Below are 25,747 nucleotides of genomic sequence, written 5' to 3'. Positions count from 1 at the left end.
TATTTTTAAAAAACAAAATTAAATATAAAAAAAATATTTATGCAATAAATATTTGATAATTTCAATTTTCTTAAATTTAATGAATAATACAATAATTTTTTTTTATTATTTTAATATAATATATATATTATGTATATTATGATGATTATTATAGAACGTAAAATTGGCGCGAAAGACCTTTTGCTTTACACATCTTTGCTTGATTCCATGTTTCAATTATTGAATAATTTTATTAATCAACGTGAGTGATTAATTATTACTATGGGTATTTTGGGTTTAGCGAAATTAATAGCAGATATTGCACCAAATGCTATCAAAGAACAAGAATTGAAACATTATTTTGGTATGAATAATTTAGAGTTTTGAAATATTTATTCAAATATTTATCAAAATTTACTATAAAAAGAATATTTCATTTTTTATTTTAGGTCGTAAAATAGCTATAGATGCATCTATGTGTTTATATCAATTTCTTATAGCAGTACGTAGCGAAGGCGCTCAACTTACCTCCGTAGATGGTGAAACAACTAGGTAATGAATAATGAATGAATATCTATGTAATTTTATATTATTCTTTGATAACTCTTTGTATTACAGTCATTTAATGGGTATGTTTTATCGAACAATACGTTTAGTAGAACAAGGAATAAAACCTGTATATGTATTTGATGGAAAACCACCAAATTTAAAGGGTGGAGAATTAGCAAAACGAGCTGAAAAGAGAGACGAAGCACAGAAATTATTACAAGCAGCAGAAGAAGCTGGTATTTCTAAATATCCAATTATTTAATTTTAAAATTAATAAATATAATTTATTATTTTTGATTATATTATTATATAAATATGATTCTAAACTTTTTTTGTAATATTTTATATATTATTTTGAACATAGGAAATGCAGAAGATATAGAAAAATTTAACAGAAGATTAGTAAAAGTTACAAAAGAGCATGCAGATGAAGCTAAACAATTATTGAAGTTAATGGGTATTCCTTATATTGATGTGAGTAAAAATGAAATATTAATTATAATTTTCACTATAATATATTATATTTATAGGCTCCATGTGAAGCTGAGGCACAATGTGCTGCTATGGTAAAGGCTGGTAAAGTTTTTGCAACTGCTACAGAAGATATGGATGCACTTACTTTTGGATGCAACATTTTACTCAGACGATTAACATTTAGTGAAGCAAGAAAAATGCCTGTACAAGAATTTCATCAAGATAAAGTATTAGAAGGTCTTGAATTAAGTCATGATGAAGTATGTAAAAATAATGATATTAATATTTTTGTTATTAATTATTTATATAAATATACAATATTTCTTATAACATTTTATAAAAATGTTATAAGAAGATATATAAAAATTTTAATATAATTATAATATAAAATAAAATTTAAGCACATTAGTTAAAATTTTTAATTGCTCATAAATTATATTATATTCATTATTCTTCATTTTTTAAAAATTAATTATTTATTATTTCTATTATTTACAGTTCATTGATCTTTGTATAATGTTAGGTTGTGATTATACAAATAGTATTAAAGGAGTTGGACCGAAAAGAGCTATTGAATTAATTAAAACACATAGGACACTTGAAAAAATTATAGAAAATTTGGATACTAAGAAATTTCCAATTCCTGAAGATTGGAATTACAAACAAGCTCGATTATTATTTCAAGAACCTGAAGTAACAGATCCTGAAACAATTGATGTAAGTCTAAAATTTTATATTTAATTAATTTTGATAGATTCATTTAATTGATGGTTGTATAATAATAATAAACTTATTTGTTAATATTATATATTGGTACATTATATATTATATATTATAATTTATGTTAACAAGTACATTATTATTATTATTATTATATTTATAATAAATATTTACATGAAATATGTACATAAATATGTATGTTTTTCAAGTTAAAATGGATAGAACCAGATGAAGAAAATTTAGTAAAGTACCTATGTGGTGATAAACAATTTAATGAGGAAAGAGTAAGAAATGGTGCAAAAAAATTACACAAAGCACGAAATACTTCCACTCAAGGAAGATTGGATACATTCTTCAAAGTATTACCAAATTCAACTCCTACAAAACGTAAAGTAAGTATAAGTAACAATTTTTAATATTATATTATTTTCTCTTTTCTCTTAAATTAATATATATATATTATATTTTTACAGATAGAAGAAACAAAAGGAACAACTAAAAAGACTAAAAAAAATACAGGAAAACCACGAGGAAGACCAAAATAATTCTTTAAAAATTGTAAACTATTATAACTTTTTAATTTTTTTCAAATATGAATATCAATGTTTACAAAAATATTTCAATTTGAATCATTTATAATATTGTCGATATATAAAATTATTGCAAATAATTCTAAAAATATTTAAACAATTTTATATTTATTTCATAAAATAGATTATACATATATAAATAATATTTAATTTAATTAATTTTCACTTTACATTTTTATACAATAAAAATGTTTTTTATACATTTTTATACATAGTATAATGTGTACCATTTAATATTATTGATTGTATTCGTTGTATATTTTTGTTACAATTTTTTTTCATTTACATATATAAATGGATAACAATTTGCCTATGTAAAATAATTTCATTACAACATTTATTCAGTCTTACTGGTTGCATTACATACATTAATTAAAATTTTTTATTATTGTTTTTATAATCTTATGTAAAATTAGAATTTCAATTTTTGGATGGTATTTGGCAGTGATTAGGTATTATGGATATTATATACATATAACATATATTAATAAAGGAAACCAATATTTATATAACTGAAAACTTTTCTACAATGTATAACATTAAATGTATAACATTTAATTGTCACTGAAATGTTATTATAGTACTACCAATAGCATTAGGATCTAATATGTGATGTAATGCTTGTTCAATATTATAAGGACCATATACTCTATCTACAACCATTTGCAATTGATCAGCATCAGCTAAATCACACAATGCTTGCAAATATGCTGTGTTAATTTTTGAACCTTCTTTCCACTGATGCATATTGAATCCAAATACATACTACAATAAATATAATACTGCATATTAAATAATATTGAATTTTTAATTATTATTTTATATACCTGAACTAGTAACTTTATTCGTACACATCCAGCAAATATACTTCTAAATATAAAACCTAATGAGTCAGATATTAATTGTTCAGGGATTGTAGAGACATAAGAACCATAAGGCATTAAATTCTGTTTTAATATACGTTCATCAATTGGTTGACCTCCAGTATAAAATATAGCATCAAATCTATAAATTTAATTAGTTTCAAATACTAAAAATTTAATCAAAAGCTTAAATTTTATTATTAATATTAATATTAATTCAGAATAAATTTAATATTTACTTCTCATGTTAAAATTTACATTATACTTACTTGTCATGTAATTGTAATTCTTTTTCTATATTTGAATTATCCAATGATATAACATTATCTGCTCCTAAGGCTTTTGATACAGGAATTGCATTTGGTGTACATATTGTAAGTACATATCCACCCCATAATTTAACTAATTGAGTTAAAATACAACCAACAGGTGTATTTCCACCATATATAAGTACTCTAAAAAATAAATTTTATAGTCTTATTTACATATACAAACAATACTTATTTTATTTTACAATACCGTTTTCCTTTTGCATCGCCCTCTTGAATTGTAGACCTATTAATTAAGGCATCCCAAGCTAAACATCCACTATAGGGAAGACTTGCAGATGCTTCAAAAGTAAAAAGTTTTGGTCTTTTAACTGCTTGACTTTCTGGGACTACTATATATTCTGCCATTGTACCAGGAGCCCAAGAAGGTACAGCTAAGAATATTTCATCCCCAATGTCAAAATTAATAACATTTTGTCCTATACCTACTATCACTCCAGTACAGTCTCTACCTAAAGTTACTGGGAGTTCTTTGTGTTTCTAAAAATAAATAAATAATAAATATAATAACAATATGATTTAGATAATAAAAAAATAATTTTTTAGTGTACATACACCATAATTAAGAAGTCTTCTATAAATCTTAGAATAACCATTGCAAATTTTTGTATCGACAACATTAACAGAGGCTGCTTTAACTTGTACTAATAACTCATTAGACCTTTCTATCATAGGCATTTCTGCATCATCTATCATGGATACGCCCTACATTGTTTATAATAGATTCAATATGGATATATTAAATAATATAAATATTTTAGTTGTATTTTAAATTAGAATTTATATTATTATATAAATGAATTTATTATTATTATTATTATTTAAATTTTTTAATTTAATACAATACCTCAATACCAATGTAATGATGACATATAATAGCTTTTATATGATGCATGTGACGAGGCACATGTTCCCAAGTAATTCTAATATAATAACCAAGTAAAGTACCAACAACTAAACCTGCTAAACAAAATGCAAGTTCCCTATTTGACACTAAAAAAAAATAAAAATTATATTATATTATTATAGATTTAAACATGATATTATTTTAATATTTTAATATAAATTTTATAACATTGTTTCAATTAATTTTGATATGAAATCACAAAATTTTTAACATTATTTTAATACCTTCATTATTATAAAAAGTTTTTATTTGTCTATAAAATCCAGTGATATTGAAATGTATATTATAATACTGAAATTGTAAGTATTCCCATGTTTTTTCAATCCAAATAAGTAGATGTTGTACAATTTCTTTAACATTTTGAATGTTTTGATTATTGTATAATTTATAAAAAACCTGACGTGCTTGAGCGAACCATGTTATGATCCATTGTTGTCCTTGTTGTACAAGTAATGAGGTTTGAATCTTTTCCAAAAAAATCCATATTTAAAAATATAAAATTGAATATAATTTAAATTTTTTTTATACAAAAATAAATGAAATAAATAATTAATAATGAACTTTTCTTATTTAATATAATCTATAATTAGGAATAATATAATTTATTAATTAATTTATATAATTTATATAATTTATTAATTAATAATTTATAATTAATAAAATTGAATTGCTATAGTTTTAGAAATATTTTTTTAAACAAATTATTAACTATAAATATTACAAGAAAAATATTATTTTTTTCTTAAAAGCTTATTTAATGAATTTATTATATGATATTAAAATCATACACTATATAAATTATTTAAAATATATATTTTTTCAAGAATTATAATTACCTGAAGTGTCTCAAATTGATTAGATAGATGAAACCAAATTTCGTCCATGATTTTATAAACAAGTTATTTGACAGTTCAAATATAATATACCATTTTATATTCTACTTGTTCGATTAGCTGAAAATGCAGCACAGTAGTGTTATAAATAAACGATTAACACATTACGTATAACTCAAAATAGATATCAAGTTTGCTTCGTGATTATTGAAAATTATAGTTGTCCTTGTATTACATATTATTTAAATATTATTTTTTCATAATTATAAAAAAATTTTAAAAGAAATAACGTCGTATTGAATAAAAAAGGTTAATTTGTCCTATATAAGTTTGGCGCAAATTTATTTGTTTTTGATGTGATATAACGACAGTTATGAAATTCTATCACGTGATAAAAAAATAATGAAATTTAATAAAATTTTAGTTAATTATTAAAAAATAGTTTTATTTTCGTTAATACAAAAGAAAAAAGAGAACAAAAACACGTAAATTATTTTAAAAAATAAAAATGTTTTTGTTGAATGAAAAGATACATTTAATAAAAATATATGTTATTTTGAGATATTTTGAAATTTTTTGAAATTTTAAATAATATTTTTGTTTGATAAAAATTTACTTGCATTTTATTTTTATATAATGTATTTTACAAATTATAAATCCATTATTTATATAATTAACTTTGTAAGAAAAACAATTCGAATTACGCAACTATACATATAAGTATATATAAATTCATGTGTGTTCATTATATATGCATCATACTTTGTTAAATTTTCAGTCATTGATTTGTATACTTTTCACAATTTATTTTCTTATATTCATTAAAAAAATAACGATTGTAGAATCAGTAATTATTTATTATTAGTGATAAAATCACGGATGCATAATTTTAAATATCTTAAAATTGATAATTTTTCTTGATAAGTGCAAAATTAAAATGATAACTTTAATAAAACTTAATCGATAAATTGATTTTTATTATTAAAGCAAATATATTCGTTCTATAATTCTTATATATGTTTTTAAAAATCAAAAGAAATATTATTATTATATATACTATCTATAATTTATCATTTATTTTTTTACATTAAAAATTAAGATTTAATTTTGAAAAAAAAATTAAATATTGAATAAATGTATTGAATGAAGATATCGACTCGAAATATCGAATCTTGTAATTCTTTCGAAATATAAACAAGGAAAATAAATTGTGGAAGAAGGATAAAGATAAATTAAAAATTATGAAATCAGCGCCATCTCTAGAGTGCCGTAAATAAAACATAAATATAAATAAGGAGAGCAAATAAAAAGAGGATAGAGATAAAAATGGAGAATTGATATTAGCGCCATCTTACAAGAAAAAAGAAAGAAAAATTTATTAATTTTAAAAGATGGCGCTGAAGTTTAATTCTTACTTTTCTTTATTTTATTTTTAAAGAAATGTTTTTAGTATTCAAAAGATGGCACTGAAGTCTAATTCTTATACTATCTATTCTTTTACTATTTTTTTTATTTATACGTTTTATTAATGGCATTCTGAAGATGGCACTGATTTCATAATTTTTATTTTATGCATTTTTTTTCAATCTGATATTAAACAATATATATATTTAATTTTTAAATTATAAAACATTTTACTATCGCTAAATAATATAATTCATCATGAATTTTGTTTTATTATATAAATATTATATTATATTTTATATTTTTTTATTCATACTTACACATATTATTTAAATTACATTCTAATATCTAGATATAATAATCTTTTTGATCTTAGATATAATTAAGATACATTAAATAAATGTTTTAGGAATAACGTTTTATTTGTTCTACTTTTTGTTTACATATAATTTAAATAGAATATTAACAATTGTACTTCATCATCAAATCCATAGATATAAAGATAATATAATATAATTTCTGTTTATTAATTTTAAATAACTGAAAACGGAAATAAAAATAAAAAATAAAAAATATTCTAGTTTTAATTAATATATATATTATCTTAACAATTATTTAAATATAATTTATTTTATTCATAGAATTTGAAAAACAAAATAGAAAATTATTAAAATTATAATGTAGCAACAGTCGGGATATTTTATTAAAATATTTTCATTTATCAATTTTCACTTTATGTTTGTTTTCTAAAGTTTTTAAATTCTTTGTTTTAAATTCTTTGCTTCAAAATATAGTAGAAATCCTATCCATTTATTTGTTATTTAGTTCCATATCCGGTTGATGAAGACGATGCGATGTCAACTGTAATTTGAATCATTAATCATTGATATTTTATATTAAATTAATACAGAGATAAAACTGTACATATAGAAAAGAATTTACATACAACTATCTATATATCAATATATAATACTAGTATTTATAAATAATGAAACAAATAGTATATAATTTTCAGATAAATTTAAATTTATATTCATTCGTTTTTATTTTTTTTTAAATAAAATACTATTCAAATATACCCATTGTCGAACGATGAAGGATAATGCAAAAGGATTGAATCTTGAAGAATCTTGATGACGACTCTGAGAAGAAAGTATCTCTGTTTGTCCTCCAAACTTTTTTTCAGAAACATCGAATTCATTACGCGAGTTTAAATCTTCTATTTCTCGATTGGTAATCGTATCATCATCTTGAAGTATTTTCTCCCGTATATTTGGATCGAATCTCTTGCCATGACCACCGAAACAGGAATGTCCAAATGCAGAACAACCACCTGTTAAGATAATAAATGAATATTATATTTTCGTGTCATATATTAAATATTATTAATTTCGATTAATTAATAAATATTATTTTTAAGAAAATCAAAGTGGAAATTTAGAAAAATATTAAAAATCTATGTATATAAAATGTTTAACATAAATATGTGCATATAAGAAAATTTTAATATTTAATATTTTTCTAATATCATCCATATAGTATTATACAGGATATTTCATATTTATTATATTAAAATAAATAAGTGTTGAAAATTTACAAGATTTTTTGTAATTGATTTTTATATAAATATAAAAAGATGAAAAAATATCGTATATCAATATAATTTAATATTCAGTTAACAATAGAATTATAGTTTTGTTAATTATAACAAATTATTCCATTCAACTAGTTTTTAACTTGAAAATACACTACAATATTTCAATATTTTATAATTTTAATTCTCTACTATAATAATAGAATATAAGTAAATTAAATAGATTGGTCGACTACAAGAAATAAGATGCTGTATAAAATTTAAAAGAATTAGCATATGATAATCAAGACCATAAAATTTAATTTCACTTTCAAATTTACTTCTTATTTCTTATTTCTTTAATAACATAATGAAAACATAGAAAAACTAAATAAGCTTTTAAGGGATTAGTAATTAGGTCATAATAATTCTCAAAAAAAAGTAATATAAAATATTATTAATATTTCAAAAATTTGAATGAAATTAAATTTCAATAACAAAATTAAAAGTAATAAAATTTGTTTTTAAAATAATTTAATTATCTTACAAATATTAAAAGTGCTAATGTTTCATATAAAAATTTATATGTATATTTATTATGATTTTGGTAATTAATAATTTCTGAAACAAAGATAAAATTAACAAATCTAAAATTAATAAAACCTGAAAAAAATTAACATTGTAAGAGGTGACAAATATTATTTAAATAAATGCAAAAATCTATAAAAGTAATAGCATAAATTAAAGTTTTTCAAAGTAAAGTTATATAATCGATTATTAGATGGAAGTGAAGAAGAAGAATGAGTAACGCGTTTTTAATCCATAAGCAGAGAATTTAAAGAATATAAAGAAAGAGAAAAATTGTATTCTTAAAATGTAAATGAAGATTGTAAATCAAATGCCATTCAGAACAGAAACTGGAATAATAATAAGAATAATAAAATATTTAATTTATATTTATATTATGAGAAAAGCTAAAAAGCTTATAAACGAAAAAAGAGAAGAAAAAGATTTTTAATTATTTTAACGAGTATATATATTTATAATATCTTTATAATATTTATAATATATTATAAAATCTTTATAAAATAAATGAGAGATCCTATCAACAAATTATATAACTGTGGCAATAATAATAATAATAATAGTAATTATAGTTGTAAGAAAATATATAATAAGTCAAATAGTAAGATCTACAAATATTTTGAATTAATTTTTTTTTTTGTGAAACACAAAATTTACTTACAACTAAATTTTACTTTCTATTGTATCAAAATTCTTTTACTCGATTACTTATTATTACAAACATAACAACATACAATTACTTATTATTACGATTAAAATGATATTCACATCGAAATCGTCTGCACGAATTCACTCATTCTCCATCCACTAAAAAACGCATTCCATGTTAAAGAAAAAGTAAAATGCGCCTTTTAAATAATTTAAAATAGAGTGGTATTCACGCTTCATGTAAAATAGTGAATCATAAATCGAGTGTGACACAAAAAAAAGAAGGAGAGAGATGGAAAAAAGAAAAGTGTCGCGCGAAAGGGCAAAAATTAAAAGTCAAATTAAAAAACGCGGCATGAGACGTGATTGATCCACGGTGAGAGAACGGATCAATCGAGAGAGTTATAATCTTATTCACTCAATTATTATCTGAAGACTGGTTCTAATCGATCAACGATTTTGAACCCCTTTCCTCGACCGCGTCTTGTTCTTACGTTTTAAAAGCTTCGAAAGCTCTTTAAAGGGGCTCGATCGCGAGAGACTTCGTTACCGATAAAGATTATCCTCTTACAAAGCTTTTTATGTAAAGAGATAAATATACAAAATTATAAGAATGATCCCTCTTGCATTTCTCTTATTTTTGGATCAGTTATTTTAAATCGTTTCATGTTGAAGTTGTATCTTTTGTAATATTCAAAGAATTTTGTCACCTCTTCCGTCCAGAATAAGGAAAATTTAAAAAGAAATGAGATGAATAATTTTGAATATAGAGAATATTAGCAAATTACGTGTCATTTATAAATTAAGAAATTTCCAATAATAAAAATTCATCGATTAATCATAATTCCAACGATTTCCTCAAAACGAAATATGACGATCCATTTATAGTAGATTTGTAATCATCATTGCATTCATCGTTTAGAAAAATCTCTGTTAAAAAAGAAATTTACACTAAATTCCTTTATCGAAGTCTTTTTAATGATAAATCGTTTTCAGACCCAATGGGAAATGGAAAATGGAAACATTCAGTTTCTCTCTCACTTAGTGCTTATGATCGTGGACGAAATGCATTCCACGACTGGACAGCTTAATCTGTTGGTTCCAATTGGAGTCGCAGTCGCATGCATCGAGCGTGAACGAGCTTGGCAGCTCGCATGATTCCATTATTTCTGGATGAAAGATGTGTCAAATTATACGTACACGTTTCAGCCTGTTTTTATTACCATTTCGCATCTTGATTCATCATGGCACTGTTTTATTCTTGATGGAATTGCGATATCGTTAAATCATCGTTCCTGTTGTTTTCTGCTATTACTATATTGCTGTTAATGTTTTAATGCGATCCGATGTATTCGAAAGTGTTGTGTAACTAACTGTGAATGTTCCTCCAATTATTTAACATTTAGAAACGATTTATCGTGTTTATTAAGTAAATATTAAATTCTTGACTTCTGTTTCTCTTCATTATCCGATTTCTATTTGTATAAATAATATAACGATGAAATGAAAAAAAAATGGAAAGCAGAAGAAAAAAAAAAGAAATATATCGTTGTATAAAATTAATATCTTAATGATTTTAATAAATTAACGGGAATAAAATTTACATAGTAATTTTCGTATAGTAATTATATAAAATATATTGGAAAATTATGAATATATTATAAGTATATATATATATATATACATATTATATATATTGTATTGTTAATTAAATGAAAAATGGCGGTGTATAAAATATGAAAAAATATGATAAATAAAATCAATTGAGAAAATTTCACATTTCCCTAACAAAATTAAAAAAATTCGTTGCTGATTTTGGCGCGCAAATTGCACGTATTCAAATATTTTTCAATTTATAAATATTCTACGAAGACAATTAGAAAAAACTTAATTGCTTTGCATATTACAATAAATATTAGCAAATTATAAATCATCCATAAATTAAAAAATTTCCAATAAGATAAATTTGATGGAATAAATATAATATCTCATTGCCCAAGATTGTTTAATTAATTTCAACTTCAAATCATCTTTTTGAATCATTATTCAAATAAACAAAACAAACATAATTTTTTATACATGATAAAACTTGAATCAGTTCAATATTATTCATTTTAACTTTGTTTCTTTAAACTATAGATTAAAAGAAAAATTAAATAAATATTCTAAATCTCGTTCGTTATATTTACAAAAAAAAATTTTTTTTTCAAATATTTACAAACGTATCTATAAAATTTCATAAATATTTTAATACGAATACTTTTATATATTTTTCTATATTACAAAAAACAAAAAGAAAAAAGAATTGTAAAAAATCCCACGTAACCCAAGTGAACTATAGATTAAATTGAAATAAAAATTAATTTCAAATTTTTATATATAAAATTCTACATATAAAATTCGTATTTATTAAAGTATAGTATTGTAAAAGTATTTTTAAAAATACTTAACAAATAAGTAAAATAGTATACCAAATTAAAATCGCTTTCAAAATCTTTTTTTCTCTTTTTTTTTATAAAATAAATATAAAATTCAATTAAACATGTTTTCAGAAATAATACATTTATTAAAAAATATAAAAGCATGAATAGAAAATTACTTTTGATGTCTTTTTCTCTTCTTTTTTCACAAAGAAATAAGTGAAAATTTGCTCTTTATTTCCAAAAAATAATTGGACAGTTAAGAACAATAAAAAGTACCTTCTTCCATAACGTGTACTAAATTTTTAAAGTGATTTTCACGTCTCAGAGTTGCAATGTCAACGCAAGTAAGGTAAAACATCGCAAAAAGCAATAGCAAGGAAGGAATAACTGGGCTCGACCTCGTTGTAGATAGAAATGACGTTTTTCCTGGATCTGAGTGATTTGATAAAAGCGATTCGTTTCTACAAACTCTATGAATCCCTACTAGTATTTAAAGAGCGACATAACAATGGATATCTGGTATTTTATCTATTTTTTTAATCATTTTCTTTTAATATGATCAAAGGATTTTTTTATACAATATATATAAATTTAAAATTATAGTAATATAATAATACATGAATTTAAATATTTTTGTTTATTAATTAATAACTTAATTATTTTATTTTCCTTTATTTCTCTTATTATATGCTTACTTTGATAAAATAAAATCAATGCATGATTTATTGCATTACAACTTCTAATATTGATATTACGCGTTATTTATTTTATACATTTTTGACTACAAAATGAAAAGGAATTATTAATATTTATTTAACAATGCAATGTTCAGAGGAATATTTAAATTTAATATAACTTATTCATAATATACATATATATATCTTTTGAAAACTTAATTAAAATGTATAAAAAATGCATAAAATATAACAAAAGATATTAATAAACAAATTTAATTAAGATATTGCGAAATACACATGGATATCCTATGCAAAAAATATAAAGTAAATTTTAAGGAAATTGATTCATTTTTTTAATTCCTTAACTTCCTAACTTTTAAATATTTTAGAAAAATCTAGAGTATTAAACTTTACGAAAATCTATAAAAAAAACTTTGCTCAAGTTTAAATTTCTATAATTTGAACTTCTAAAGATTAAATTTCATAGCTTTTCAATATTTTAAATATACCTGGAATACTTTATTAGAAAATAATACGAATTTAAAAAAGCTCTAATTATTTCAAATTTTCACGTAAACCTGAAACCCTGAAAAAATGTCAAATATATCGCTAGACTATAGAACTAGAAGATCGATGCAGAAATCAATTTTCCGATAAACTAATTGCAGAAAAATTACCTTAAATCACGAGCACACTTTATGCAATTATTTTTTTAAAAAAACCGGAGATGTACCGTTCATTAATCTCACGATCGAAAGTATTTAGCCTGTAATCGATAAAACAGTAGTACTTCGATAAATAACGAACTTGTTGATACGTAGTATTCGCCCAGTAATAAAGATCTAACGATTGTTTCCTTTTATTGCGTAACGAAAGTGCATTCCGTTGTTTTCCAATTTCCAGGATCTTCTAATTCTGTTTAACAGCGTGAAAAATTATTTCCACTTTCCATCCACGAGATTGATCAGTTTTATACGTGATTACCACTTCGTTAAGTATATGTAGGTATATATTTTTTTTATTCTGTCTCGAAACATTTGAAAGTATCGTGATAATAAAGTAAGGATGAGCCAGAAAGTGAAATAATTCTTTAAATTATTCAAATTACGATGTCCATGTTAAATGTTATGAAAATTTTAATAAAGTTACGTAACGCTTGATATTATTCGGTAAATTCTGATGTCTCGAAAATCCTACTAATAAATCAACTGTTGAAAAAGTTAAATCGATTGTACGTTACAAATCCTAATCGTTCTAACGAAAGACGTAACATTCACCCAATTAAAGGCAAGAGATAAATGAAGTTCATGGTACACCTCGATGAAAACAATGGTTTCACGTTAGTTCAACTAGTTGTTGCAACTAACAACTGTGATTGTTAATGAACCAATCAGATATTCTAGAGAGTAGTTCAGAAAGGAAAATGATTAATTATTTGTAACAATCTTTTGATTAAAGATTTCAAAAGGAATAAACATGATATTGACTTTTTGGTAATCTGCTGATAATTTATCTAATTTTATTCTAATTTATAAATATCTAATTTTTAGAATAAATGATCAATTCCTGTAATATTTAAATTTATGAGAATACTAATCCTTAAATCAATAGTCAAAGTTTCAGACATTATTTATATAATTTTTAATCTCAATAATTTTTTGCTAATAAAATTATAAGCTTGGAATCGATGGAATAGATATATTATGTCAATAATATTAGAATTCTAGAGTTGAAAATCTTTTGAAGAGAAAATAATAATTTAATTTTAATTAAATTTAATTTTATAATAAATAAAAAAGTACTTATGAATATTAACATAAGAATTAATGTAATGATAATATCGGTAAAAAGAAATATTCGAGATTTGAGGCTAGATACAGTAATATAGGCAAATTATGATTCAACAAGTAGTAAGCCTTTATAGCTAGTGAAGTAGGACAGTAATGATTCAACAAGTAGTACAGATTCAATATAGTGGAAGTAAGTAGAATAGAGTTGCTATGATCGGACAAATGAAACAATTTGATTATAGTCTGTCAAATGGAGTAGCTTGATTTTGATCAGACAAATAATCAGATAAAAGATTTATAATATTGTAATATTTCAATTTTTATTAGTATTATATTTTATATTACTCAAATTTAAAAAGATAAATTTGATATAATTTTAAAAGTTTTTATAAAAATAAGTTTTAATGAAATTATCTGTCTGTAAGGTATATTATTGTAAAACTTAGTTTAAAATTTATAATTTGATTCTACCAATGTTAGAAAATATATTTTATTATTAATTTAAATAATAAAAATGAACGAATTATAGAATATAATTGTTATATATAAATCAAAGTTGGTTTTAGTAATTATAATTATTAATTATAATTACTTTTTTATTTTTTTCTAAGTAAAATTATAATATTTTTGATAATAAATTTTATTTTAAAAAATATTTGAAAAAACTAGAAAGAAAAAATTAATTAATGTTAAAAATAATTATAATTTCCTATTTATAAAAACCATTATATAATTTGCTTTGCGTTAAGATAAAACAAGATTAGCTCGTTATAATAGAATAAGTGAGTACCTCTTGATTCACGAGAACCTATTATAAAAGACTGCTATTACCAATCAATTGTTATCGATAAAATTACTATTAAAATAATTTCTTAATTTTTCTAAATGAAATTTTTCATATTCAAAAATAGTTTCTCATCAACTTTTTTAAATAAATTAATTTTTTTTGCATTATAATGCATTAATGCATTTTTTTCTAAAAAAAAATTCCTTAAAACATAAAAAAAATGGTAGTTATAAATATGGTAGTTATAAATATTTAACTGTTATTATATATTATATATTATTTTTGAAATACTATGAGAGAGAGAGAGAAAGAGAGAATGAGAGCTGCGAGAGATTAATAAATCATGTTTTTATGCATAAAAGATGCAAATTCTGCTTGAATACGATTCTTTTTATTTCTTTATTTAAACCAATTCATATTTAATCAGATATTGATCCTTTTATACATTGAAATATACGAATGTAGTAAGAGATTACACATATATATATTATGATAAGCCGATATGATATTGACTGTGATAGTGGTAATAGAGTTGGTACAAGATATTTTTGAGTTCATGGTAAGTAAAAATCTTTTCCCATCATACTTTCCATACATCGAATTATCGTGAGTAATAAGATTTAGCCGAATGGAATTGCAACGAGTAAGACGATTAAGTGAAATAATGGCATCTCATGTGAAGTAAGAAATTTTGTTATATTTTTAATCGAAAGTTTATATTATATTTGTTATTTATGGAAGTAAATATATATATATATATATATATATATAAAATATAAGATTTTAAAAGAAAACAAAACATACATTAAAGATATGTATATGTTGATAATATAAAGATTATTATGATTTTATTTATGATCTTTTTTAAAAATTTTAACACTTTCATACAACTTTTATTTTCTAATCTTTTACTTAATTTTATAATAAATTATTAAGAAACAATTCTAATAATATGATTAAGTAAATTTTGAAAAATGTTTGAAAAAATAAAAAAAAAAATAAATTTAATTAATTTTAACTGATATTTTTTATTAATGTATGGATAAAAATCTATTATTTCTGATATTTAATTCCAAATTTAGAAATATTAATATTTTATATTAAAAGATAGATAAATTAAATGAATTTTATTTTAAAAATTATTTTAAAATAAATAGATAGACAGATACAAAAATATACATTAGCAATAAAATAATTAATATATTAGTTTAGATAGAAATTTCTAGATCAATATGAAATCAATAAATATTGCATTAATATTTAACTTATATTTGATTATTTCTATGAATATTTAATTGTTTAGAAAATATTTAATTTGTTATTTTTTCGAAAAATATTATAAAAGCTCAATTCTTATGTTAGATTTTAACTTTGCAGAGCATTTATGAAAATTTGATGAAGTATATTCTCTTTGTAAAAAACTTTTTTTTTTATTTAGAAATGTAACTTTTTCAATATGATTAATTAAATCTTTTGATCAAGTTGATGTAAAATTCACATAATATATTTTCTAGCTTTATAATTTAATTTAGAAGTTTTTTGATAATTAATAACTTGTAAGTTCGAACATATAATTGCATTTCTAGTTTACTATATCTCTCTAAACTAATTGAAAAAATTATAATGTTAAAAATTAAGAATTATTAAGAATTAACATAGCATAAATTTGTTTTAACTTAGTGAAAGTTTTAAACTTTAGCGAAAACGAATGTCAATCAATTGTTTTAATAAATAATAAATAAAAATATATAATTCAATAATGAAAATTAATTAAAATATAATAAAAACAAGAAATAAAATATTACTCTAACATAATACAAAATATGTAAATAATATAAAACAAACAAAAATAATTTTTCTTTTAATCTTATTCATCAAATTATTTCTAATCTTTCCTATATTTAAATAATTTTTGACAATGAATTAGATAATAATATATATTTAGAATTTTTAAATGATATATTTATTTCTTTATCTATTATGATTTATTTTATTGTGCATAATTCAACATTTGAGTTTTAATATAAGAAAAAAATAAAATATAGAATATATTTATATAAATTTCTATTATTATTTATATCCTTTGTTGTCACGTTATTAAACATCCTTCATAGAAAACCAGGATTATGCTGTTATATGAATTATTTTTTATTAACTTTCAAAAAGAATAATAATTAATATATAAAAGTTTTTATTTTGAAATATCTATAAATCAATTTCATAATTATTTTATTATTTTATATTTCATCATTTTTTAGAATAATCAAATTAAATTAATAAATTAATACTAATTGACAAAGATTCAATTGCACATTTCATATTTTATATTATTAATTATTATTTCCTTACTTTCATTACTTTAAAGTAAATTTAAATTACTTTTAATCTTAGAATACTAATGAAAGTATTTTATGTCCATCATTTATCACCATATTTAAAAAGTTCCAGGAAAAAATAATTATTTAAAAATTCTGAAAAAATTAGAGATCGTATAAAGATATCTTTTTACAAGAGGACATTATTTTCAAAAAATTTTAGAAAAATAAAAATAATAAATGTAAAAATTACAGAAAAAGAAAATGTTACTAATATTAAAAAATAATTATTATATAAAAATAATATATCTTTATCTAAAATATTATACTTTTAACGTGCATTAATTTTATAACTTTCAAACAACAACATAAATAAATCTTGAAATAAATTTAATTTGCATTTACATCTTCTATAATTAATTATTTGATCATACAAATAAACATAATATGATTTATGGTATCATATAATTTAGCAAATAACTTAATATCTACCATTATGATTAATTTGTCTGCAAATTTAAAATTTTAATTCTGATTTTTTATTTTTATTTTACAATATTAAACAATAATGTTATCAAAATTTCCATAATTTAGAAATCATATTTATTTATTGATATTGTATTGGTTGCATGAAATAATTATTATGGACAATAAAAAAGAAATATTTAAAAGGATAATTCAACTGTTATTAAAAACAATAAACAAGTAATTTAAATCAATAATTATGCCAATAGAATAAAAATATGTGTATTAAACAAAACAATTCTTGAAAAATTACATAACAATTCTTGAAAAATTATTATTATAATATTGTAATCAAAATATTACAAAATTGTAATAAGATTCCTATGAAAGAAGATATGATGTCACGTGTTAAAACACGTGATATTGAAAGAATAAAATATTCCTGAAATTAATGATATATTTAACTGAAAATTTCCAATTTTGCATCACTCTTTTCTTCAAATTCGAAGATATAATATTTTCAACTAATATCATTGTTTTTGAGAAAATTCCAAAATTCTCAAATTTCAGCCCATCGCTATAAGAAATTCACCAAACTCATTTCATATTCTCTGTACGTAATCTCTGTTTAAACTCTGTTTAATAAATATTCATTTGAATGTAAAAAACAACTTTTTCATAGTAAACATTTATTATTATTATTATTATTATTTTTCAAAATAAAATTTTCATTTTCTTTCATCTCTTTCGATTCACATTGATCAAAATGGTTGTCATTAGCTACGATTCACTTAAAACTGAGAATTGAGTTGATCGAAGGAAATCCACGATTAATTAGCAACGGAAGTATCAACAAATATGAACAAATCCAATTACGCACGAACATCGAGAGTATAATATGAAACTGTATGGTGCTCGTTCGTATCTTTCCTATTCGTCAATTTTTACGTAAGTTCAAACTGAATTTTTACATTACATTTTACGAAACGAAGAAGATAAATTCAACAAGATGGAAACTTCTCACGGTAGAAGTTGAAAGAGAAAATATTAAGATAAATTATAAAGAAATATTAAGATAAATATTAAGATAAATTAAATGAAATTAAAATAACTGCATTGAGATGATTAACTCAATTAAGAAAATAAAATTGAAAAAAAAAAAAAATTAAAATATTAATGAAAATATGAAATTGATTATATGTAGTTTTCAAAAAAATCAACTTGTCGATGATATTGCAATAAGAAATTTTTAAATTATTATTAACGAAATAATTATACAAATTAGTTAATAATTATCTAATATTTTTTAATTCTTAAACAAATAAATATAATAAATGTATCAAAATAAATTATATGAGAAAATGAAAAAAGACTTATATGAAAAATGTGAAATATCAGTTGCATTAAGTAAAAGTACCATTATACTCATTTTTTGTTACAACCCATACACTATGCAAAACTATGCATGTAGTTGGCTTAACACATCAAGTACAATTTAGTTCGATAAACTAGGTATTAAAGTCACAACAAACGATTATACTATATGAATATTATCGTTCCAGTTAAATTATGAGAATGTTAAAACTCAATGCAATAAATACATCTTCATTTGAAAATTTTAGATATATTAATATCTTCTTTGCTTCCTACATACTAATTTACATACAAAAAGATTTCTAAAAATATTTTTCTGAAATCTTTAAAAAAGAAAAAAAATCTGTAAAAAGAATTTTCAAATAATATATTATCTATTTCTATAATAAAAAATTTATACATAAAATAATTTTTAAACACATTTCTATTTTGAAATACTCAATATTCCTTCTTTACTTTCAACAATTTCTGAAAATTTGAAGATCAATCATATTTCTGATTTCCCTCGTTGATTTTTTTATTATTCTCACCCACATAACTTTATACACACATTCTTTCTTTTCGATATCCCATTCATTCATTTATAATCAAACATTCGGATTAATGCGTAACATTGAGTGGATAATCTTTGTTTGCCATCATGATGGAACTAATTTAAGTTCAGGTTGCACCGAACAGCCGAGAATTATTCATTCGATTACTCTTAGAGATCACACGCGACATAGAATGAAGTTTTTCTTAAATCAAATTCCCTATCTCACCTGCAAGGAAGGAATATCAAAGATTTCACGAATACTATGCACTTTTTTTTCATTTGATACATGAGATCTAGAGTTGGCAAAACTAAAACTGATCACGATAAAATTATTATTTTACTTGTTTATTTGCTGAATATCATTACGATCATCTTCAAGATATTTCTTTTGAAAAATTATATATTGATCTTATGCTTTGAAGTAATTTTGCAAATTGTTTTATGAAATTCAGAATTGTTGTTATATTACTCTTGATGTCATTATTGGCATCAAAATGTCTTTTCTTCAAAAGTTGATACAAAGATAGTATTAAAGTCATTCTGCATTTCTAAAATTTTTTATAGATAATATATTATCATCAATGCATAGATTTCCAGTAGGAATAATATTCAGCAATAGAATAATTCTAATAGAAGTTTTTAATTTTAATTAACTAATCAACTTCATTATCAAGCTTCATATTATCAGAATAATTTTATGTGCAAATCAAAATAAGAAATGAAAAATTCTTATTTTTTCATTTGATAACTCATTTTTTCAAAAGTAACTGTTGAAAATACAATTTTTATCAGTTTTTGCTCGTTAAACGGGCGCCATGATTCTTTACAGGGGTCAACAGTTGTACAATACATTGAATCATGAGTATCTTCATTAAGCTTTGACCGGAACAAATTGGATTATGGGAATGTTCGCGAATATCTAATTATGATCTATGCGAAAGCTAGAAAATTGATTATGAACAGGAAAATATTGCAAAAATGGAATGATAATGGAGTGATGGGAATAGTATGATAAGAATTAATAACTTAATTGATATTTTTGAGTTTGTCATTATTTTGTTGTTATGTTATTTTGGAGTAAATAACTTTTAATATATAATTTTGTTAGAAAAGTTTTGTTTAAAATCGATTTTTATTTTTAATAATGAAGTTTCTGCAAAACTTTTCAGATATCCTTATTTAATGACTTTGTAAAATTCTATCTTTTATGTATTTTCACTTTTATCTTACTAATAATAAATTTATCTCACTAATAATAAAATATAGAAAGATGCACTAAATTGCAATAATAATATTTCAAGAAACATATTTTATATTTCTATTAATTTTATATTTCTATTAATTTAAAAATATAATACTTATAGATAATAAATAATAATAAACTTGTTATGAAAATAAAGTTTTAACAAATTATAATATGTTATTCTGTGCAAAAAATTTAAAACTTGTTATCTTGAATCTATCTTGAATAATATAGAAGAAATAAGACCCAAATAAATTAATTTTAATCTTTTAATATTTTTTAATTATTTACATTAATAGTAAAGTAATAATATTAATAATATTATACATCAAAATTTTTATCAAAATATTTTATTTCATATATTTTATTTCATATATTCTTCAAAAACTCATATCAATAATATTAAATCAATTTCAAGCGAAATAAATATTTATCCGCTAACAATTGCAAAATTCTATTGTTCAAAATATCGAAATTGCACGTTCTAAAGTATTTTATTGCGTGACTAGTTTTCTCTTACAAAGATAAATTTATTTGTATCTTTGTTAAAAGATAACAATACATCCAAAATTATTATCAAAAAAAAACTTATCCTTTCAACACGAAAAAATGAATTTTAAGAATATTATCAGAAAAATTTAGTTTTAAAAAAATTAATAATAAAATTAACAAGTTTGATGATACTTTAAAAATATGCTTTTCAAAAAAAAGTAAATAATAAATTAATTTAAATAATATTGAAAATTAAATAAAATAAAAATATTACTCACGTTTAGCATAAGAATTATCGGTGAAGAAAATCAGGATTATTAGCGCGCAAATAGACGCACAGACAGATAGTGGAAGACCGGAAGTCGCATTGTTCTTCATTCTGGTTCCTCTTGCACGAGTAATAGGCAACTGATAGATAAACTAAAAGAATCCCGATGCTTTCTCGATGAGCAGGTGGTTGTAAATGAACGAAGGAGACGTTACGAGGTCCTTCTTTTACGGGAGCGGAAACCAGAGTGGCGCAGCCGAACATTACCGGGTCGAGCATGCTGACTACGCAGACACTGTGGGGGTGTATGATACCGGTCATGTACAGGGTGTTGATATATACATTGTAAATGCAGGTTGATAAAACTCGTTGAAAGAGATGCAAGTTCGAGAGGCATTTAACTCGTTCGTCAGACCGAGTTTCATTGCACGTACACTTACAATAGATATGTAAATATTCATAATCGTGTTGCTTTAACATAATAGATTGTTATCAGAATACAATTTAAAATGATTAAAATTGAAATAGTATAATGAAAATAATTATATATATATATTGAATAAAAATATATATCTGAATAAAAATCGATATAAATTTTGTTGAAAATATTTGCAGATAGAAAAATCTAAAAGTTAGTTTGATTGTTTTAGTAATATATTTTTATATTTGTAATTTTCTACAGAGCTTTTGATGAAACTTTTCAAAAAAATGAAAATATTTTTCATTTTATTCTTTGTATTAAATTGTTAAAGTTAACTGAATGATTGTAAGTCTTTTGATTGAATTCAGATTTTACTTTATAAGATATATATTTATATTTCTATATATTTCTGTAATGTTTATCTGCAAATTCATAGACGAGAATTGTCTTACTTACCTTTAAAGATACTTTGCATTATCCTTTTAAAATAATAGAATCTATTGAAGAAATAATTATACTTTTAAATTACTTATAATTAAAGAAAAATTAATAAATTTAAAAAAATAAATTTTCTAAAAGATATTATAAATTTTTTCAATTTAATTGTTTTTTAAAATTTAATTTATTAAACAATATTTAATTTATAAATAATCAAAAATATTTTTATATTTAAAATCTTCACTACGATTATGCTATTTATTATTGAAAAATATAATCCTTTTTTCTTTTAATAATTTAAAAATTTATTTTAATATACATAAAAAGTGCATTTTGAAAATATCTGAGTAAAGAAGTACATAATAGCTGATGTACTATGAAGTTAGATATAATTTTTATAATCAAGCTGTTATCGTTAAGCCATTAATCCCGTTTATCATCAACAAGAAAAAAAATGCAAAGTGCACATCTGATCATTAATCTTGATGTTTATTCTATAAATGTAATTTATTTTTTAAAAAAAATTTATTAAAAAAAAATAAAAAATATTTTTTTACAAATATAAATCTGATATAAAAAAAAAAGTTTTCAATCTAAAATTTTTTCAATCTTTTTGTCATTGATACGATTTTATTCCTTGATATAAATATTTTGTTATTTTCAAAATCATCTAAAGTTTAGAATGCAATGCATAAACGAGTAACTGTTTGGTTATTTTTTCTTTCTTTCTCTTGCAAAATAAAATTGTATTGTGTCATATATCGTATAACTTCAACTGAAAAAAATCTATTTTCATTGAAAAAATTGTTGATATTTTATATTTTTTTGTGTTCAATGTATCAATATTTTTCGCTTCAAAGTAAAATTGATAGAAATACAAAGAATTTACTTTCAAATTAAGATTTGATAATTGAATTTATATTTCAAATTGACAAAATTTTATTTATAATAATTAAATTAATTTTAGAAAAAATTATAGATAGATTAGGTCTATATATATGTACACATACACATATGTATAAATAGATATAGTAATTATAATTATAGAAATGTTTTTTATATATTTTATGATAAACATTTTATAAAATATAGTGATTATAACCAAGATCAAGTATATAAATATGTTCCAATGAATGTACAAAATGAATGCATATAGATATGTAATTAAAACTATGTATAAATCCATAGTAACTAAGAATAGTCAATTCTGGAAAGTTTAAACTAGCGGAATCGAAACAAGTTTCATCATATACGAAAGTTTATTCATTATACAGTTTCTTCGGTAAATCGATAATGAAAAGCTTATTCATTATATGATTCTTCGATAAATCAAAACTCGCAGAAAATAATATGTGTATATGTATAGTATTATTTCTAATGCATTTCATTCAAAACATAAAATAATTTGTTTTAATTAAGATAACATCTTTTTTAAAAATCTATCATATAACAAATTAATTTAAAATAATTTGAAGAAAAAATTTTTGTTTATATGTAAAATTCTTATATTTACAAAATGACACTTACAAAATATTAAAAATCTTTAAAATTTAACCTCAACAAATTTTTTGTTTCGAACACAGATAACATCCTTTTTTGCATTATTTCGTTTGTTATATTAATGTATAATAATCTATAATATCAGTAATGAAAACGAATTTCATTATTGTTTTGTAATTTATATATATATATAATAATAGTATACTTTAAATATGTATGAACATTTCTAGTCTATTAAATGAAATTGACTTTTTTGATATATAAAAATATTTATATAATAATTTTGAAAAATTGATTCTAGAAATCAAAATATATATAAAAATATTAAGTTATAAACAATTTAAGCTTATATTAGATTTTTCAATAAAAATATAATATAAATTACATGAAAGTTTCGTACGATATTTAAAAATGTCATTAAATAATATATATATTTAAGAAAATTGTACACTTTAAATATTAGCATGTATATATATATATATATATATATATACACACATAATCTTAATTAAGATATATTCAGATAATAAAAGTTATCCTGAGAATACAAAATGTAATACAAGTACTTACGTGATGTAAACGGTTGCAATCACATGCACACTATATGAATCGAAGTATTATTATGGGACATCTGACATGTGGTATATTCGCACGGTTTATTGGATAGTTTATCGGTTTACATATCACTTGTATTAGCAATTATGAAAAAGAAATTATTAATAATATTAATAACTAATAATTTGATTCATTTTTTAGTTTTTATAGTATAACTGTAAAAATTATTAATATCATGCGGTATTTCCTTTTTTATTTTATATTCGATTTTAAATTTTGAAAATAACGATTATTATGATTACATTAATAAGATCCTCAATTGATTAAAATATGTAAGTACTATATATATATATATATATATATATATTGTTTTAAACTTAAAATTATTTTTAATGAGAAAGAAATTTAAATTTTTTAATGAAATAAGTAAATATTTTAAGTTTTTATTTTTTTCAAATTAATAACCTATACATTATCCTTTTTTGCTTTTTCTTTCTTAGTCTAAATTTATATTTTTAGATCACCTTGAAAATTTTCTTAAAAATATTTACAAATTTTAAATAAATAAAACTAAATATTTAAATATTTTTGATTTAAAAAGTAAAATATATTAAATACACAAATTTTAATCTTAAAATTAAAATTTCATTTTTTAAATCAATATTCCATTAAATATATAAATATTTAAAATATATTTATATAAATATTTTAGAAAATGTACATATATTTTATTTTTATCGAAGTCTATAAGAAAATTTCTAAGATTTAGATATTAAAATTATTTTAAATGATATTTTATAAAAAAAAAACGATTTAAAAAATTCAAACTCGTTTAAATTGTAATTTTTGAACTATGTTATTGTTATCGATGTTATATGATATTTAAACTTACTTCATTAATAATTAAAATATTTCAATTTCGTGTAATATTATATATAACAATTTATATTGTATAACAATATTATATTATTAACTTTACAATTATAATTGAAATGATGTACCGGTAATAT

The 25,747-nt window shown here is 21.2% G+C and overlaps 3 protein-coding genes across 3 annotated transcripts; 1 reads left to right on the top strand and 2 right to left on the bottom strand.

Annotated features, from left to right (window-relative positions):
- The first annotated feature begins 154 nt into the window (after nt 1-154).
- Nucleotides 155-2,333, top strand: LOC412308 (flap endonuclease 1). The gene is made up of 8 exons (XM_006559608.3): nt 155-343; nt 429-531; nt 598-764; nt 893-1,002; nt 1,059-1,262; nt 1,501-1,719; nt 1,932-2,114; nt 2,196-2,333. Exons 1-8 carry the CDS (start codon nt 262-264, stop codon nt 2,265-2,267), a joined length of 1,140 nt encoding a protein of 379 aa, XP_006559671.1. The 5' UTR covers nt 155-261; the 3' UTR covers nt 2,268-2,333.
- A 461-nt stretch (nt 2,334-2,794) lies between these two features.
- Nucleotides 2,795-5,616, bottom strand: LOC551545 (reticulon-4-interacting protein 1 homolog, mitochondrial). The gene is made up of 8 exons (XM_623938.6): nt 5,248-5,616; nt 4,636-4,876; nt 4,352-4,497; nt 4,060-4,209; nt 3,695-3,984; nt 3,445-3,630; nt 3,140-3,317; nt 2,795-3,077 (listed from the first exon to the last, which is right to left on the bottom strand). Exons 1-8 carry the CDS (start codon nt 5,293-5,295, stop codon nt 2,874-2,876), a joined length of 1,443 nt encoding a protein of 480 aa, XP_623941.1. The 5' UTR covers nt 5,296-5,616; the 3' UTR covers nt 2,795-2,873.
- Nucleotides 5,617-7,337: 1,721 nt separating this feature from the next.
- LOC725573 lies at nt 7,338-22,117 on the bottom strand. Its single transcript, XM_001120020.5, has 3 exons — nt 21,834-22,117; nt 7,728-7,981; nt 7,338-7,509 (listed from the first exon to the last, which is right to left on the bottom strand). Exons 1-3 carry the CDS (start codon nt 21,931-21,933, stop codon nt 7,459-7,461), a joined length of 405 nt encoding a protein of 134 aa, XP_001120020.1. The 5' UTR covers nt 21,934-22,117; the 3' UTR covers nt 7,338-7,458.
- Between the last annotated feature and the right edge of the window lie 3,630 nt (nt 22,118-25,747).

Source organism: Apis mellifera, linkage group LG8, assembly GCF_003254395.2.
Source record: "Apis mellifera strain DH4 linkage group LG8, Amel_HAv3.1, whole genome shotgun sequence".
Lineage (NCBI taxonomy): Eukaryota > Metazoa > Arthropoda > Insecta > Hymenoptera > Apidae > Apis > Apis mellifera.
This window is presented reverse-complemented; position numbering and strand designations above follow the sequence as displayed.

Excerpts from the sequence above, each read along its gene's own strand:
- LOC725573 (XM_001120020.5), bottom strand. The coding sequence starts at position 21,933 with ATGAAGAACAATGCGACTTCCGGTCTTCCACTATCTGTCTGTGCGTCT. Across the intron at positions 7,982-21,833 it reads CGATAATTCTTATGCTAAAC|GTGGTTGTTCTGCATTTGGA; the intron begins GTGAGTAATATT and ends TTATCTTAACAG. Across the intron at positions 7,510-7,727 it reads CCTTCATCGTTCGACAATGG|TTGACATCGCATCGTCTTCA; the intron begins GTATATTTGAAT and ends TTCAAATTACAG.
- LOC412308 (XM_006559608.3), top strand. The coding sequence starts at position 262 with ATGGGTATTTTGGGTTTAGCGAAATTAATAGCAGATATTGCACCAAAT. Across the intron at positions 344-428 it reads AGAATTGAAACATTATTTTG|GTCGTAAAATAGCTATAGAT; the intron begins GTATGAATAATT and ends TTTTTATTTTAG. Across the intron at positions 765-892 it reads ACAAGCAGCAGAAGAAGCTG|GAAATGCAGAAGATATAGAA; the intron begins GTATTTCTAAAT and ends TTTTGAACATAG.
- LOC551545 (XM_623938.6), bottom strand. The coding sequence starts at position 5,295 with ATGGACGAAATTTGGTTTCATCTATCTAATCAATTTGAGACACTTCAG. Across the intron at positions 4,210-4,351 it reads ATCATTACATTGGTATTGAG|GGCGTATCCATGATAGATGA; the intron begins GTATTGTATTAA and ends TAAACAATGTAG. Across the intron at positions 3,985-4,059 it reads GAAGACTTCTTAATTATGGT|AAACACAAAGAACTCCCAGT; the intron begins GTATGTACACTA and ends ATTTATTTTTAG.